Source organism: Typopeltis vanoorti, chromosome 6 (assembly GCF_054136105.1).
Source record: "Typopeltis vanoorti isolate ZY-2024b chromosome 6, IOZ_Tvanoo_1.0, whole genome shotgun sequence".
Lineage (NCBI taxonomy): Eukaryota > Metazoa > Arthropoda > Arachnida > Uropygi > Thelyphonidae > Typopeltis > Typopeltis vanoorti.
In genome coordinates, this window is record NC_143554.1 from 87,917,289 (window position 1) to 87,934,616 (window position 17,328).

At 36.0% G+C, this 17,328-nt stretch overlaps 1 protein-coding gene across 2 annotated transcripts in view; it reads left to right on the forward strand.

Annotated features, from left to right (window-relative positions):
• Positions 1–17,328, forward strand: part of LOC150105673 (uncharacterized) — a 211,184-nt gene that overhangs the window by 173,773 nt on the left and 20,083 nt on the right. The window contains exon 12 of one of the 2 annotated variants that reach the window (XM_090394994.1): positions 15,676–15,961. The exons of the other annotated variant lie outside the window; for it this stretch is intronic. Within the exon in view, the coding sequence (XP_090251120.1) occupies positions 15,676–15,750 (75 nt within the window). The 3' untranslated portion in view covers positions 15,751–15,961. Of the gene's footprint in view, positions 1–15,675; positions 15,962–17,328 lie in introns of those variants that run through there. 2 annotated transcript variants of the gene reach the window in all.

The following is a 17,328-nucleotide window of genomic DNA, read 5'->3' on the forward strand; positions in this document are numbered from 1 at the left end:
GCTCTTGCTGTGTGGAGAAATTACCAGCTTTATGCAAGCATTTGCATCGAACGATAAATATAAGGGCTATTTAAACCGACTTCTCAATTTGGAATTTTTAAAAGATCTAGCATTAATGATTGAGATCCTACAATAATTATCATATCTTCAGAAGCTCTACAAAAGCACAATACAAGTATTATAAGGGCAAAGTTAGCCTCCTTTTTTTTTTTTTTGCTCGACGATGCAAGCCCTTTGTTAAAATTTCCATAGCTCACCACTGGTGTGAATCTGTCAGATTTAAGGTGACCAGTAGTATACTTCAGGGTTCAGTCCTTGGGTCATTGTTGTTCGGTCTAAATATTAATGATATTAGGAAGGGTCTAACAGGAGATGTGCAATCATTTGCCGACGATGCAAAGATAGGCAATATAATCAGAAATGCTACTGATATCCAGCACTTACAAAATTATGCTGGAAATTTGAGCAAAAGAAAATGGCTATCAGTTTAATGTTAGTAAGTGTAAAGTTATGATCATTGGCATGATGAGATTTCCAGAAGCTGATGAAGCTAGGGATCTTGATATAATGGTGGATAGGAATTTAAAGTCCAAAGATAACACAGCAAAAGTTTCAAATACAACTCAGAGGATAATTGCGATGTTGAAGCAAACCCTGACATGTAAGAATAAGGAAGTCATTTTACCTCTTTATAAGACCTTGATACAACCACACCTGGATTATTGTGTGCAGATTTGGTCTCCTGGATTCCAAGGGGATAAAGAAGCTGTGAAAAGGGTGTAAAGAAGAGTTGTAAAGATTATATTTGGGTTACGAGGGCAGATTGCGAGTATATCAATTAAAGACTCTGGTTAACAGGAGAAAGAGGGGTGATAGAGAGAGAGACCTATAAACTTTTGAATGGGTGTTATAGGATATCGTCTGATGAAATTTTTCGTTATATGGAAAGTGGGGATGAGAATACGGCAGCATCCATGGAAGTTAAGTATGTTTGCAGTCAAGAAAGGAGTAAGAGCTAGGTTTTTCTCTCAGAGCAGTGAATGCATTTAGTGTGAATGAATTGAAGAGAAGGTAATGACAGTTTGTTTGGGTGATTTATAGCCTCTCCTGAGTCCTTTGGGTGATTTGTAGCCTCTCCTGACTCAGGAGAGGCTACAAATTCCTTGAGTCCTTGACTCCCTGGAGGTCTCAGATAATAATAATATTGGCTTTGTATTTATTATATACATTGTAACAGAGTATGAAGACTCATCATATGAGATTCACACTAATATTATTCACACAATACCTATCATAGTTTGCCTCAATCACTGTCAAAGCACTCCAAATCACCTCTAGCAATCTATTTCAGTCATTCACCACTCATCCAGCAAAAAAATCTAGTTCCTCACACCTCTACTAACCACATTCTTACACAATCTTCAAGGATAACTTTAGCTCCCTAGTTACCATTTATTATTATTATTACCCCCCCCCCCCCCCATGGAGTCGGCAGACTCATTGTGAGCGGTTAATTCAGCTGACAACATATTTATTGTACTGAACTTAAAATCCTTAACACTTCTTGCATTAACAACATATTCTGGTAATGTATTCCATTCACTCACAATTCATGTCAAAATATCACACCCTTCTTTGCCACATTCTTATATAACTTCCAGGGATGGCCTCTGGTTCTTCTCCTCTCTCCTTCAGTCATTTTTTATAATCCCCTCTGGATTAATGTGATAAAATCCCCTCACTAACTTAAACTTCTCTATCATGTCACCTCTTTTTCTCCTATCCACCAAACTCTGCAATTCACATTCCTTTTACCTCTCCATAGCCTGATATTGTCTTAGTCACTTGTCTCTGGACTCTCTCCAATGTTTTTTCCACATTACAATGAAAACCAGGTGACCAAATTTATATATTGAAAATTTTCATTGGCATGAATCTTACAGAATGGCTTTAGTAATTTTCTGTCATGGCTCTCTATTTTCACCTGTCATTCACCTAACTAAACATTGCAACTTGCACACATTCACTTTGTCCTCATAGGGCACATTCTACAGACTGGTTATCATCTTAGTTACTCATCTCTTGATCTTACCCACACCTCATTCCTAAGAAACAGGTGACCAAATCTGTGCATAACAGTTAAGATGCAGCCATATCATAGCCTTATAAAGAAGAATAATAATCTCCCTGTCTCCGCTTGTCGATGTGGTTTCAAATCCAAGCGATCCTTTGAGCTATTTTGCTAACTTCTGCAGTATGTCCTCTGAACTTCAACTCTTTTTTTCACCATCACATCCCAAGTCTCATAAAATTCCTGAAATCCAGCACTAGTTTTTTATTATCAACAAAGAACTGATTATTCTCTCTTAAATCATTTCCCATACCACTGGTATGAAATTAAACAGTAGTGACCCTAGTTCAGAGCCCTGAGGCACTCCACTAATCACCCTCATTCTACTCTACTATATGCTACCATGTCTTTTAGTCAGCTGCTACTATCCATCCTGCCAGCTTCACATTCATTCCAATTTGCTCTAATTAATGTAATAATTTTCCATGTGATATTCTTTCAAATGCCCTTGCAAAACCAGTAGTATATCATGGTGTAGTCATTTTCTCTTATCCATATTTGTAGTGGTGTTGACTTCAAACAAGCATGTATGGCTGGCAACAAAATTGAGAGAATGAATGAGAGCAAAAATGTGATGCAATATTCAAATGTTGAGTTGGATAAGATGAGGAAAGAGATGAAATGGATGCAGAATGAAGTTAAGAGAATTCAAGATATGTATGGTATGGAAGATAAAAAATGATGAAAATGAATAATACTGGTATAAAAGAGGTAATGAGAGACCCACAAGTAGTGTTGTGTGGCGATTTAATTATTAAAAGTGTGCTGGATGAGAGGATGCACAAAGTTTCTTTTACTGGAGGTAGAATGAGTAGTGATTGAGGCACTGGATATGAGAAGTAAGTGATCAAAAGAGTTAGTATTTGTAATAGGGACAAATGACTTGACTGCGAACAAAGAACACGTCAGATTGGATATCAGGAGGTTTTTGAGATGGATAAAAGATAACAGTGTGATAGAAAAGTTAATACGCATGTTACCCAGGTATGACAGTGGTGAGATGAGATGGAGAGTAAGGATTATGAATAATGTTAGCAGAAATGTATGAGGAGAGAAGGGTTCAGTTTGTTAGTTTGAAGGATGAAGTGAATTGTATAGGAGCAATGGACTGCATTTGAGTGGTTTTGGTGTGAGTCACTTGGAGAGGCTACTGCTGGGAGGTAGAAAAGTGAGTGCAGAGAATGAATTTGATCAAGTGGGAAGCAATGGGGAAGAAAGGGAGAGTAAGACAGGAGAGATTGAAGAGGCAGTTATGAATATAGAGAATGAGAGAACAGGCATGCAAGATAGACAGGGAAATGGAGAGGCTCAGGGTGGATAGAGGAACACAGCATGAGAAAGGCTGATGTTCCAAGAGGATGTGAATGCATGTGTAGTCAAAAAGGGAAGGGGGATGGCCTGGGATAAAGAGAAAAAAGTTGGATTTGAAGAAGGTTCTAAGATGAATAAGGAGGGGAAAAAATGGCTCCAGTTAAGCATGGAGAAGTTGCATCAAATAAATGATATCAGTGGAACTAGCTATAGATCCAGGAATAAGCTGCTGTGTTTGTATACAAATGCTAGAAGAGTGAGAAACAAGGCAAATGAAATGGTTGCATTAATTGAGTCTGTTCACCCAAAAATTGTTGGAATAAGTGAAACATGGTTGGATGAGGACGACATCCTGAGAGGAATAGAGATGGAAGGGTATGATGTGTTTCGTGAAGATAGAAAAGGTAAAAAAGGGAGGGGAAGTGCTATTGATGATAGAGAAAGAGTTATGTCCATACAACATAGAGATGCAAGAAGGAAATGGTGCCAGTGGTTTGTAAGGCAGTATGGTGAGAGATAGAGGTGAATAGAACGAAATACTTGGTTGGATCTTGTTATAGACCTAGTAATGTGGATGGTAGTGACTATGAAATGTATAATCAAATTAGCCAAACAAATAAGAAAAGGGGTGGTCATTATGGGCAATTTTAATTATGGCAATATAGACTGGGATGATGAGATAGCAAATGGAAGTACAGAGAATGAGTTTCATGAGAGACAACTACCTCATACAGTATGTAACAGAGGGCATACTAGGATTTGAGGATCTTGGATATGATCATCTCATCAGAGGATGTAATTATAAATGAGGTGTCAAATCACCCTCCAATTGGCAAGAGTGACCATGAGTGATTACGTGGGTGATTGCCAGTAGTGTGAGGACCTCTGTGAGAAAAGGGTATATATGTGCAACTATAAGGCTGGTGATTATGGGGAGTTCAAGAGATGGAGAGGAGAGACTGACTGTAAGCGAGCAAGAAGTATATGGGAACTTGAGTAAACTTAATCTTAATAAGGCTGTGGGACTCGATAATATATCACTACTTATTCTGAAGGCATGTGCTAGAGAGTTGGCATGTACCTTGACATATTTTTTTAATATGAGTTTTGCACTGGGTCGAGTTACAAAGGAGTGGAAGGAGGATAAGATTGTGCCACTTCATAAAGGAGATGATAGAACTCAAGCATCATTCATTTCAGAAATTATGGACTTTACAATTGTGTTATAAATAACTATTTTAATTTCCCAACGTTTCAATCATCGTATTGAGGTCATCATCTGGAGTATATACAAGGACAAGCTGAGTTACATTTCACACAGTATGCTAAAGAAACAATGATTTGATCACCGGTTATTCTACTGGCATTACCTCTAGTGAAAAAAAAATACATATAAAATTAATTAATTATTTAGAAACTACATCAAAGCTAAATTCTATTTAAGATAACATAAGAGAAACATTCTTTCATATAGAAAGTTTTCTTACAGTAACAATGATGTCCTATTTTTAACATGACAATTGTTATATTAGATTTAGTATTCTGTAACAGAATACTGCAACCCAGCCATGCTTTAGTGAAAACTTGACATGCCGGTCCCAAGCCCAGATAAATAGGGAGGGTTGAGTGCAGGGCTAGCAACTCAGTCTCAGAAAAAAATTTTTGCTATGCAAACTGAAACCTTCCAAAATGTGATACCGGATGAAGCCGGTCTTCCAACCACCATTTTCCAGAGTCCAGTGGAAAATGGTGGTGGAAGACCTATGCTCCCAGGTGGGGTGAAGAGGATAAAGTAAGTAAACAGAATACTACAAAAATACAACCTTTAAACCTCCTGCAAAATTAAAAAGCTTACTCGACTCATCCAAAGACCCACTCCCTCCACTGGTCCACCGTGGAGTATACTACCGTATTTAACGCACTTGTAATCTACCATATATAGGGGAAACAGGACGCACAATTCCTATCAGACAAAAGGAACATAACAAACACATTAAATATAATAACTATGGTGAAGCCGGCCTTTCTGATCATGCCCTGGACACTTTACATAGAATTGACTGGAAAAACACCAGTTGTTTACATCACACCAAAACATGGTATGAACATAAATTTAAGGAAGCCTGTGAGATTCTTATCAACCACCGCAAGCTGAAGAGTAATGATGGTCTAAAAATCCCAAGCATATGGAAGGCACACATTCTACCCACAGAACCTTTCTCCCTAAGAGTTTACTATAAACAGAACTGTAGATAATCCAGAATCTTAAATCTAATATAACAATTGTTATGTTAAAAATAGGACATCATTACTGTAAGAAAACTTTCTATATGAAAGAATGTTTCTCTTATGTTATCTTAAATAGAATTTAGCTTTGATGTAGTTTCTAAATAATTAATTTTTAATTTTATATGTATTTTTTTTTCACTAGAGGTCATACCAGTAGAATAACCGGTGATGAAATCATTGTTTCTTTAGCACATTGTGTGAAATGTAACTCAGTTTGTCTTTGTATATTTGTATATACTCCAGATGATGACCTTAATATGAAGGTTGAAACGTCAGGAAATTAATACCTGGGTGATTGCCAGGTATTATAACACAGTTGTAAAGTCCATAATTTCTAAAATGAATGGTGATCACTGTGCAACACTAAAAGAAAAGAACTCAAGCATCAAATTATAGGCCTATCTGTGTGTCAGATGTTGTGGTTAAGTTGTTGGAGAAGCTGGTGAGAACTAGGATACAGAATTGGGTTGACAACAATGGTATTATCTTTAATAGACAGCATGGATTTGATAATGGGAGGTCATGTTTTAGTAATCTACTTACTCATTACAATAAAGTGACTGTTTCCTTCGACAGAAGAGAGATACACAGTTGCATACTTAGATTTTGCAAAGGCTTTTGATAGATTACTGCATGATAAGTTGATAGTCAAACTAGAGCGGATAGGGGTTGGATATTAGATTAGTGCATTGGATCAGACACTGGCTATCTGATAGGTATCAGCAAGTTGTGTATGGAGGAGAAATATCCTGGAAGAGGAAAGTCACTAGTAGTGTGCCTCAGGGATCTATTTTAGGGCCATTGCTATATTAACAATATTGGCAAATTTACACTTGGTCGGGATATATTATTGGAGGTGGAGGAAATAAGAGATCTTTAGGTGATAGGAGATACATTGCCAAAATTGTGAGGACAACACAAAGAATTCTGGGAATGATGCAAAGGACACTTTTTGTTCCATTATATAAGGCTCTCATTAGGCCACACATGGACTACTGTGCACAGATTTCATCACCTGGTTTTCAAAACGATGAAGAGATGTTGGAAAAGGTCCAGAGGCAACTTGGGAGAGTGTTAAACTTGGCTACCTTGGTTATGGATATATCTTCTGATTCTATTACCAGATCCAGCACTTTCAAACTCTGGTTTTCCCTTCTATCGCATGCTGTTTAAGATAATTTTCTCTTAGTAAATATAAATTTGATCTCTTTCTTACCATGCACCCATTTCTCTCTCTCTCCAGTCTATGTCCCCACAGTTGAAGCCTCCTGCACTCATTGTACTATTTGCCAATGCATGGCACCCACAGAATCCTATATGCACTTCCTGGTCTATAGCCATCAAATGAACTGTTACCCAGTTTTAAATTCTTCCTTAATTTCTACTTTTGCTGTTTGCAGTTCTTTGGCTGCCATCAGTAACACCCCCCGCCCCCATTTTATCTATCTTCACTGAAACTACAATACTCTTTACATTTATCCCTATAATTATATCATCTTCTGTCAAGTAAGTCTGCTTGATGCTGATAATTTTTGGCTAATTCGAGTTGACCAATGAAAAAAGCTCCTCTCTTTTATTTCTGATACTTCCAGCATCTATATACATGCAATTCCATGCTTGATGTGATTATCAATCCATTCAGATTCAAATCCTGGGAAACTGCACCCCCAACATCTCCAGTTTCCTTGAACAACACTTTCCCCAAACTATAGAATAACACATATGCCACAGTAAATAACTTTTTTATTCATCATCATCATCATACGTATCAAGGATTTAGGCCTAGTATGGCCTGTTCCGGCCTTAGAAGTCATCGTTGAATCGTTTAAGAGGACGTCCTGGTTTTCTTTTTCCTAATGGCTTGTACTTTAAGGCTTGTTTTGGTAATCTTTCTGTTTTCATTCTTTGAACGTGTTCCATCCATCTATGTTTATATTTTTTAATTTTTTCAATTACTGGTTCTTGGTTTAATTCTTTCATAATATTTTCGTTTCTTTTGTGATCAAATAGGGTATACTTTGCAGTTTTTCTCATAAACTTCATTTCTGCTGTTGTTAATCTTTGTTTGTCTTTTTGTTTTATTGTCCAGATTTCGCTTCCATACATTAAGACCGGTAGGGCTAATGTATTGTATACTTTTAGCCTGGTTTGTTTTTGAACTAGGTTTGGTTTAAATATAGAGTTAATTACTCCTGTTATTTTTAAATATTTTGCAATTTTTATGTTTATATCTTTTTCATTTTCATAAGTGATCATACATCCTAGGTAGTTAAATGAATTCACCTGTTCTAAGATCTTGTTATCTAATACTATTTTAGTTCTTGCTGGATCTTGTCCTTTAAAGGCCATAGTTTTTGATTTTTCTGTTGATATTATCATACCATAATCTTTGGATATCTCATTTAGATTTAAAATAGCTTTCTGTAAGTTATCTTCAGAATTTGTAATTATTATTTGGTCGTCTGCAAAGAGGAGAGTGTTTAAGTTAACTGTAGGTGAAAGTTTAATTCCTTGATGTAAATTTTTACTCCATTTTATTATTATTTCATTTAAGTAGATATTAAAAAGAGTTGCTGAGAGGGGACATCCCTGTCGGACCCCTTGGTTTATCTCTCTTGTATATGATAGCTCATGATTTAATCTTATTTGTATTTGATTATTTTCATATATACTTGTGACAGCTTTTAGGATATTATTTGGTATTTGTCTTTCTTTTAATATGTTAAATAATATGTTTCTTTTAACTTTGTCAAATGCTTTTTCAAAGTCAATAAATGCAATATGTGTTTCTAAATTATATTCTCTTCTTTTCTCTATTATTAATTTTAGGCAGAAGGCTGGGTCTATACATGATCGTCCTTTTCTAAATCCATTTTGTACCTCTAGAATAAAGTTTTTGGAATATTTCATTAGTTTGTTATTTAAGATTCTGCTGTATATTTTGTAACATGAATTTAGTATACTGATACCTCTATAGTTTTTAGGGTCATCTCTATTACCTTTCTTAAAGATAGGAATCACAATTGCTTTTTTCCATTCTATTGGGGGGATACCAGTTGAGTAAATTTTATTTAAAAATAATAAGAGTCTTCCTTTGAATCTGTTCTTGCATATTTATATAGTTCTGAACCTAGCTTATCTTCTCCAGGTGATTTTCCGTTTCTTGTTTCTTTCAGGCTGATTTCTAATTCTTCTTCAGTTATTTCCTTTTCATTTTCGTTAATTGTTTGCCAGTTGTCTTTTTTAAAATATTTGTCTGTCCACAGTTCTGTGTAGTAATTTAGAAATTCTTCTAATTTCAATTCAGTGTTTAATTTTATGTTTTCTTTGGTATCTGCATATTGGTGTTTCAAAATCTTATATACATTGGGTCTTATTTTATATAAATCATGTTCTAAATTAGAAACAAATTTATTCCATGATTCTCTGTCTTTTTCTGACTTCTCTTTTAGCTATGGCTCTTATTCTTTTATATTCTATTTCATCTTCTAATCTTTTACTGCTTAACCATTTGTGATAGGCTTCTTTTTTCTTTTTGATTATTTCTTTGATTGAATTTTTTGGTCTTTCCTAAGCTTTCATTTGCTGCTGCATTTAGTATCGTTTTTATATTAACCCATTCTATTTCTATTTCTTCATTTTGTTTTATTTTATCTAGATACTGGTTAATTCTTTGTTCATATAGCCATTGTACATTTTTGTCATTCAATAGTCTAGTTTCATAAACAAATGTTTCAATTTTTCTTTCTGTTCTTGTTACTTGTAGCCATTTAGGTGGTAATCTTAATTTTATTTTAACAAGGAAGTGGTCACTGCTTATTTCATATCCTCTGTGAACTCTAACATCTAGTGAAAATTTTGATGTCTTTTCATTTAATATGAAGTAATCTAATATTGATTTCCATCCTCTTGCTGCCCAAGTATATTTATGTATGTCTTTATGTTTATAGAAGGAATTCATTATTTTTAGGTTATTATAAACTACAAAGTCAATCAATTTTTTACCATTTCTGTTTAGAGTATGTTCTCCATGTATTCCTATATTATTATTAATTTTCGTGTTTCCAATTCTTGCATTTAAGTCTCCTGCTAAAATTATGTAATCATTTTTATTTATTTTATTATGTATGTTTTGTAGCTGATTATAAAAATCAATATTATCCTGTTCTCTTCCTTCTTCTGGGGCATATAAACCAATTATTGTTAAATAGCCTCTATCTATTTTTATTCTAGCTTCTATTATTCTTTCATTCCATAATTTATAATGTTTTAACTGTTTTGAAAGGGAGTTATGAATCCAAATCATGACTCCTGCTTGTGCTCTTTGGTCTCTGTTGACTCCACTGTATATCACATTAAAATTTTCAGTTCTCATAGTTCCTTTTAATTTCTTTTTTGTTTCAGTGATTACTGCTATTTTAAAATTTCTTTCATTTAGTAACTGGTCTAATTCTATTTCTTTATATGCTATTCCTCTTACATTCCAGTTTGCTATGTGTATTATAACTTTTTTATTATGTAAATATTTTGTCTTATGTATTATAAGACATCAGTACAACTATTGAACAACAAAAGGAATTGAATTTAAAAAACAGTAGTTCACATGCTTAAATCAGAATTCCTCTATGTATACAGTCATGTGTTCATGGATTAGAACTATTGAGCTGAAATTAAAATTAATTAAATTAATATAGTAGATAATTATTTAATACAATTGGGGATAACAATTTCCCAAACTTTTGGAATAGTGAGACAGTCATTGCAATTAAGATTAGGTCTATGAAGTAAGGCTCAGCACTTTCTTTATATAAATGTTCATGTTTATTTATATACAGATTTATGTAGTAGCTTAGAGTTTTCGATTCCATGTTATGCAAGGCCAGATTTATGAGGTTTGATAAGGCGGTTATGGCCTTTATGTTCAGAGATATGTTTATTTATAGATCTTCTTGTTTGTCCAAAGTAAGGACTAATTGTAACTTATTAATGCAGAGTTAGATGGATTAATACAGTTAGACGTGCTTTAGAAGACCAAAATAAGATTGATAATTCTGGAGTCCTGGTTTTTTCAACTGAAGGCAAGTTAGCGGAAAAATAATTTCTGTTACACTTCTTTGTATTGCCATATAAAGAATAAATGGTTGAAACATCTACTAGAAGTGTACTGAATATATGAAACATAAGGAGGAGATGAGAGATCTAGGAGTGATGGACAAGGACCTGAAATTCAGAGGCCACATTGCACAAGTTCTGAAGACATCACATCGAATAATGGCAATGATACGGAGAACCCTGACATGCAAAAATAGAGGTTATGATTCCACTGTATAAAGCCTTGATCAGGCCTCATATGGATTATTGTGCACAGATTTTGGTCGCTGGGTTTTCATGGTGGTGAGGATATGTTGGAAAGGGTATAGAGAAGATTCACAAAGATAGTCAGTGGTCTTTGGAATGTGGAGTACCAGGACAGATTGAGAGAATGTCAGTTGCAGAGCCTTGTTTGAGATATGATTGAGATATGTTTGAGACATATAAGCTGGTCAGGGATTGTTATCAGATAGACATGGAAGAGATTTTTCATAGAATGGGAGAGGGAAATAGAACAAGAGACCATTGCTGTAAACTGTATGAGGAGGACAATGAGTAAAGGAGTGAGAAGCAGGTTCTTTGCATGGAGGGTGGTTGGTGAGTGGAATGCATTGCCTGAGTTTGTTGTGGATGTGGACATATTATTACAGGCAACTCCAGGGAGTCATTAGACTCATCGAGGGAGGCCCCCAAATCATATTCATCACAACTATTTGACATTCATACAGTATCTATCATACCTCGCCTTAAACTCATTCACTGTCACAGCATCCACCACAGACTCAGGGAGCACATTCCACTCATTCACTACTCTAAAAGTAAAGAACCCAGCTCTAACACCTTTACTAACCACACTTTTGCCCAGTTTCCATGGATGTCCCCTAGTCCTCCCACAACCAGCCCTGTTCTCAAAAATATCTTCTGAATTAATTTTATAGAAACCCTTCAGTAATTTGAATGTTTCAATCATATCTCCCCTCCTCTGCCTATCAACCAATTTTTGCAACCCACAAATCCTCAACCTGTTCTCATAAGGTTCATTCCACAGACCTACTATCATCTTGGTCACTCGCCTCTGGATTCTCTCCACCTCCTCCCCATCAAGAAGAAACCTAGGTGACCAAATATGGGCACAGTAGTCGAGATGGGGTCTTATCAAGGCTCGATACATAGGAACAATAACCCGCTTGTTCTGAGTGTCAACGTATTCTTCAGCAACCAAGTGATTTGATGAACTGATTTGGCCACTTTTGTAATGTGTCCCCTAAATTTCAACTCCCTATCCACCAACACTCCCAAATCCCTGACCTCGTCAATCTCCTGGAGTACAGTTCCACCAATGTAGTATACTGCTGATAATCTTTTCACTCCCAAAATGCATACCCTTACATTTTGCCACATTAAATTGACATCCATTCTCCTTAGCCCAGACCTCCAATCTATCCAAATCGTCCTGCAAAATTTTGACGTCATCTGAATTCACTATTGCCCTACCCTACTTGATTTATTATTCGGACTCTTGGTATACAGTCAACCATTGCCTCCTGCAAACAGTTCTTAACAATTCTTAACTAAACCAGTTCTAATCCAGCCCTTGCAGTTTTACATGCCATGGCACTGAGCCAAGCACACACCTAAGCTTGTCATACTTACCAGCCCGGTAATTCCACATGTACCCTGTCTAAATTGTAAATTCCACTCCTTTAGCCACCTCCCAAGTCATGACCTTATGGTCACTCTCACCAATTGGTGGCAACATGGTCATGTTCGTTACAGCCACATTCTCAGTTGCAATTACTAGGTCCGGCACTCTCTGGCCCCTGGTATTTTCCACTACATGTTGCTGTAGATAGTTGTCCCTTAATAACCGCATAAAATCCAATTCCTTCCTCCCATATGCCCTCTCTTCTTTCCAGTCAATGTTACCATAATTGAAATCACCCATAATAATTACCCTCCTTCCACTCATTTCTTCTATTTGCTTATGCATGCTATCCCCACCATCTATTCCATCACCCAATTGTATATTTTGTTCTGCTAGATTCTATCTCACACCAAACAGCCTCAAATGTGCTTTTTTTCCCCATCTTGCAGTTCAACTTCTATACTCCTTGGCTGCAACTCATCAGCTATCATCAATAACGCTCCTCCCCCCTTTTTATTCACCCTGTCACTCCTGAACACGCTATACCCGTCACATTCAATCCCACTAGCTTTATCATCTTCTGTCAGCCATGTTTCACTAATACCAACAACCTGTGGCCTGGAAGTGCCAACCAAGGCCAAAACCTCTTCCTTCTTGTTCCTAATACTCCTGGCATTAGTGTACATGAATTGCAGAAGCCCATTTGTCCCATCCCTACTTTGATGCCTTATACTAACTATTCCATTCTGATTTGTTATCCTTCGTACTCGCTCGGGCATAATATACTCATTCATACACTCGACTGCCTTCCTAAAGTCTGCATTCTACCCCCCGCTCTTAATAAATCTAGTTTCCCTGAGTCTGTACATTCACTTCCACATCATTCATCAACACTTTTTCAAGCCTCCGTACACCAACTCCATTCAAATGTAACCCATCCATCTTATATGTCCTTTTGCCCATCGAACTCATTCCACATATCCACAAATTCCACACCACTCTCCATGCATAACCCACGCATAAAGTCATTGGCAATTATGGCCCTCCTTCTAAACACTTCGCTGTCATACCACGGTAAGATACTCACCATCCTAACTCTCTCACTCTTCTCTTTTGCTACCTCAAGTAATTCCCTCACATCCTCTATCATTTCCATTTTGTCCTCTTTCAAATCATTTGTTCCTGCCACGATTATCATCTCTTTCACCCTCTGTTTTTGCACTCGAATAGATTCGCTGACGTTCTTTATGTTCTCACCCGGCTGGTACGGCACGACTTCGTCAAACTCTCAACTATCACACCTCTTAATAGCGAATCCCCCATACAGCACTCACTCCTTCATTTTACTGACGTTTATGAACATTCTATTATTTGTCGTCACAGACTTTCGCCGGTTATTTGTCGGTATGTTTAACACACATTTTTCCATACGTTCCAGTTGCCTTTTAGCTCTGTGTATCGCACCGTTCAAACGGGCAATTTCACTACTCGCATTTATCTCACCATTTTCATTATCAATCAAATCATCCATTCGTTCTGTATTTCTACCTTCATTTACACTTTCAACGACACTCTCACACCTATCTGGCACTACCATGCAATTCTCTAGCACACCGCCATTTTCTACATTCTGGCTATCGTTAACGATATCACTCTCACCACACAAAACACGCTTGAGATCCTCATTCTCTTTACACTTTCTGCACATATTAACTCCACTATCACCCTCTAACCAGACTCCCACTGCTCTTCACAAAGCATACATCTCACTGACAGCACATTGCATAAATTCGTTTACATCAAAACTCTTAAACAAACATGGTGACCTGGCCGCAATTTTTTTCTTTATCAGTGCCATATGTACACTATCTTATCTTAAAAATAATAATTAAAATAACAGAAAACACACAAAAATTGAACAGACACCAAGAAACAAAAAGCAAACAATACTACTTAAAATTCTAGTAAAATTGCCAATGTTAACACAAAATACTACTAATCTTTTCAGGAGCTCTCGACAAGCCGACGATCTAATCAGTGCGACACCAAGCAGCGATTGAATCAGTTTAAGACATGGTTGGATGAGCATTGTATGCAATAGTGAGTACCTCCCACGATGAGTCTCTGACTCCATGGAGGTCAAATGTTAATAATAATAATAATGCCTGCAACAGATGAATGACATTTTACTGAGTGCGATTGGCAGCAAGAGTGTTAATCAGACCACACTGGAACCACTATGCATACAGATCTGGTCTCTTGAACTCTGTGCAGATGAAGAACCTTTGGAAAATGTACAAAATAGATAACAATGATAACAGCAGGACTGAACAATCAGCTAGGAGGACAGATTCAGAGAATGGTAAATGCTATTGAAACCTAAGTTACTGGAAGGTGATTACCAGATGGACACTAGGAAAGGTTATTTTTCATTTCAAGGTAGAAATAAAAAGGAAAGAATCTCCAAGTTTTGAAAGCAAATAAAAGTAGGATTTTTGCATGGAGAGTTAGCGTGATAGACTTTTCCACACTTCCAGTGGGGCTTGGGGAACGGATCTAACACTATGGTATCATATAATAATCATAAGAATTGATCTAGTAGCATTGGAATGAAAAAGACATCTGTCAATTGATTTCATGACACAATCGTGTACTGTTCTTACTAGCTTAAAAAACAGGTGTTTTATTAGAGGACAGTAGTGAATGTCTCTTCATATGAATTCTGCCATAACAGTCGATTTACTGGAATAAATTAGATCTTTGTGTCTGTTATAATAGCATTAATATATATGTATAAGAAAAAAAAGCAAATAATGCCATGCCGTTCAAATTTAAATTTGCTAATTTTGAGAGTATATTCTGGAGGATTGTCCACATTTATTTGTTTCACTGATATAATACATAAATCCTCTAAGCAGTAGGATAGCATTAGTCAGCGACTTTTAGTACATAATGCTAAAAAGTTACCAAAGGTGGTTTCAAGCTGAGAGATACAAACATTTTGATTCCTTCCTCACTTATAAAACAGGATTACTTCAGTCTTCATTACACTAAGCAGTAGAATAGGCATTAGTCAGTGAATTTTGGTATATATATAATACGCTTTTTTGAAATTAATTACTATATTTATTAATTTGCTGTTTAAATAAAGAGTGTACTGTAAAATTTTCTGATTTTGCTATTTCTTTTCTTAAATAATCTACATTAGGTAAACAACAGAGAACAAAAAAAAGAGTTTGCCGAGGTTGAGAAGAATAATGATGGCAGTAGTGATGCCATTTAATCTTGTAATACCTGTACAGTGTAGAAAATAACTATCTTCTACAGCACTATATATCAGCATGTTTTTTGTTATTATATTTTTAAGCCGGTCTGACTACTCATTTTATATAGAGTAATTTTGAATTCAAATTTAAGTGGTAAGCGAAATTGATATTTTGTTAAAAAATGACGAACTCAGGTTGTACATAGTATGCTCATTGGTAATTAGGAAGTTTCTTAAATATAAAATTATGACAATATGAAGGATAAAATTACTTTTATACATGCATAAAAAAGATGCTGAAAATGTTTTATTACAAATAATGTTGATTTTATCAAAATTTTTCTTGTTTTCCAATAAAATGCATCTATAATTTTCCTAATATTCTTTTGATTATGTCTTATTAAGACAGTGGATGGGAAGTACGAACAGTTTTGGATTTATAGTAATATCCAAGTGTTGTGAATATGTTGAAAGTTTATTTTTTACTTGGTTAGAGTATAATAAATTTGGTTTAATCCTTTATCCAAGTGTGAGCAAACAAAGTTTGTGCCTGAAAGTATCTTCAGGACTGGGGTAAGGTGGTACAACACCAGGGCAACTCGTTGCAAAGGTGTAGCAAGCTACCAACACTCCTATCTCAGTATCTCCTATAATGCAAAACATATCTCCTTGCAAATATGTCTAATATTATGCATTAAGGGAAGGGCCACTACCCAGACTAGTTTCGACCTTTATTGAGGTCGAATGGGAGTTCATGCCTTTCATCACTGGCCTCTTTAGATTTAAAAAAAAGCTGTGCTGAGAGTCAGCTTGATAGTGAGAGAGGAGAAGAAAGATAGAGTGGATAGCAGTAGATAGTTAAAAGAGGCCTCAGTAGATCTACTTGGCCTGACTTAAATGTCAGCACCAAGCAGATCTCCGACATTATCTCCCTCCATCCGTTCTTTTCAGCTTTCCCCAGTCAGTCACCTCTTCAGGTGTCTGCCGAGGAAAGTGGGGAAAAACAAATGAAAGAAGCACCACATGAAAAAGAGGAACTGGTAAATAACCTTTAAAATTACATATAACACTTTGTAAGAAACTAGGAAAATTCTGAAATTTCAACCAGAATGACCAGTTTAATACTGAGAAGAGCAGGGGCAGAGCCTGGCCTGGGTGATGCAGCCCACAAGGAGCTGCACTGCCTCGGTGTAAGCCTTTGCAGCCCAGGTTCTCAGGATACCCCCTCCTGTGTGGAATAGACATAGACCTTTTTTACACCAAAAATTCTAATCTGAAAGAGGACAAAAAGAAGAAAAAACAAACCAGATTTTTTTTTTTTTTTTTTTTTTTTTTTTTTTAGTCTTGAAGATACTTCAGAGTCAAACTTTGTTTGCTTACACTTGGATAAAGAATTAAACTAAATATATAATTTACCAACTTATTATAATCTATAATATAATCTATAATGCTTTTGCAAAGTTCAAAAATATCACCGTATATGATTCTCCCTTATCCAACACATTTGTCACCTTATCATAAAACATAAGCAGATTGCTGATACAAGACCTGCTCTTCACCAACCCATGTTGACCATCATAGAGAATGTTGAAAGTT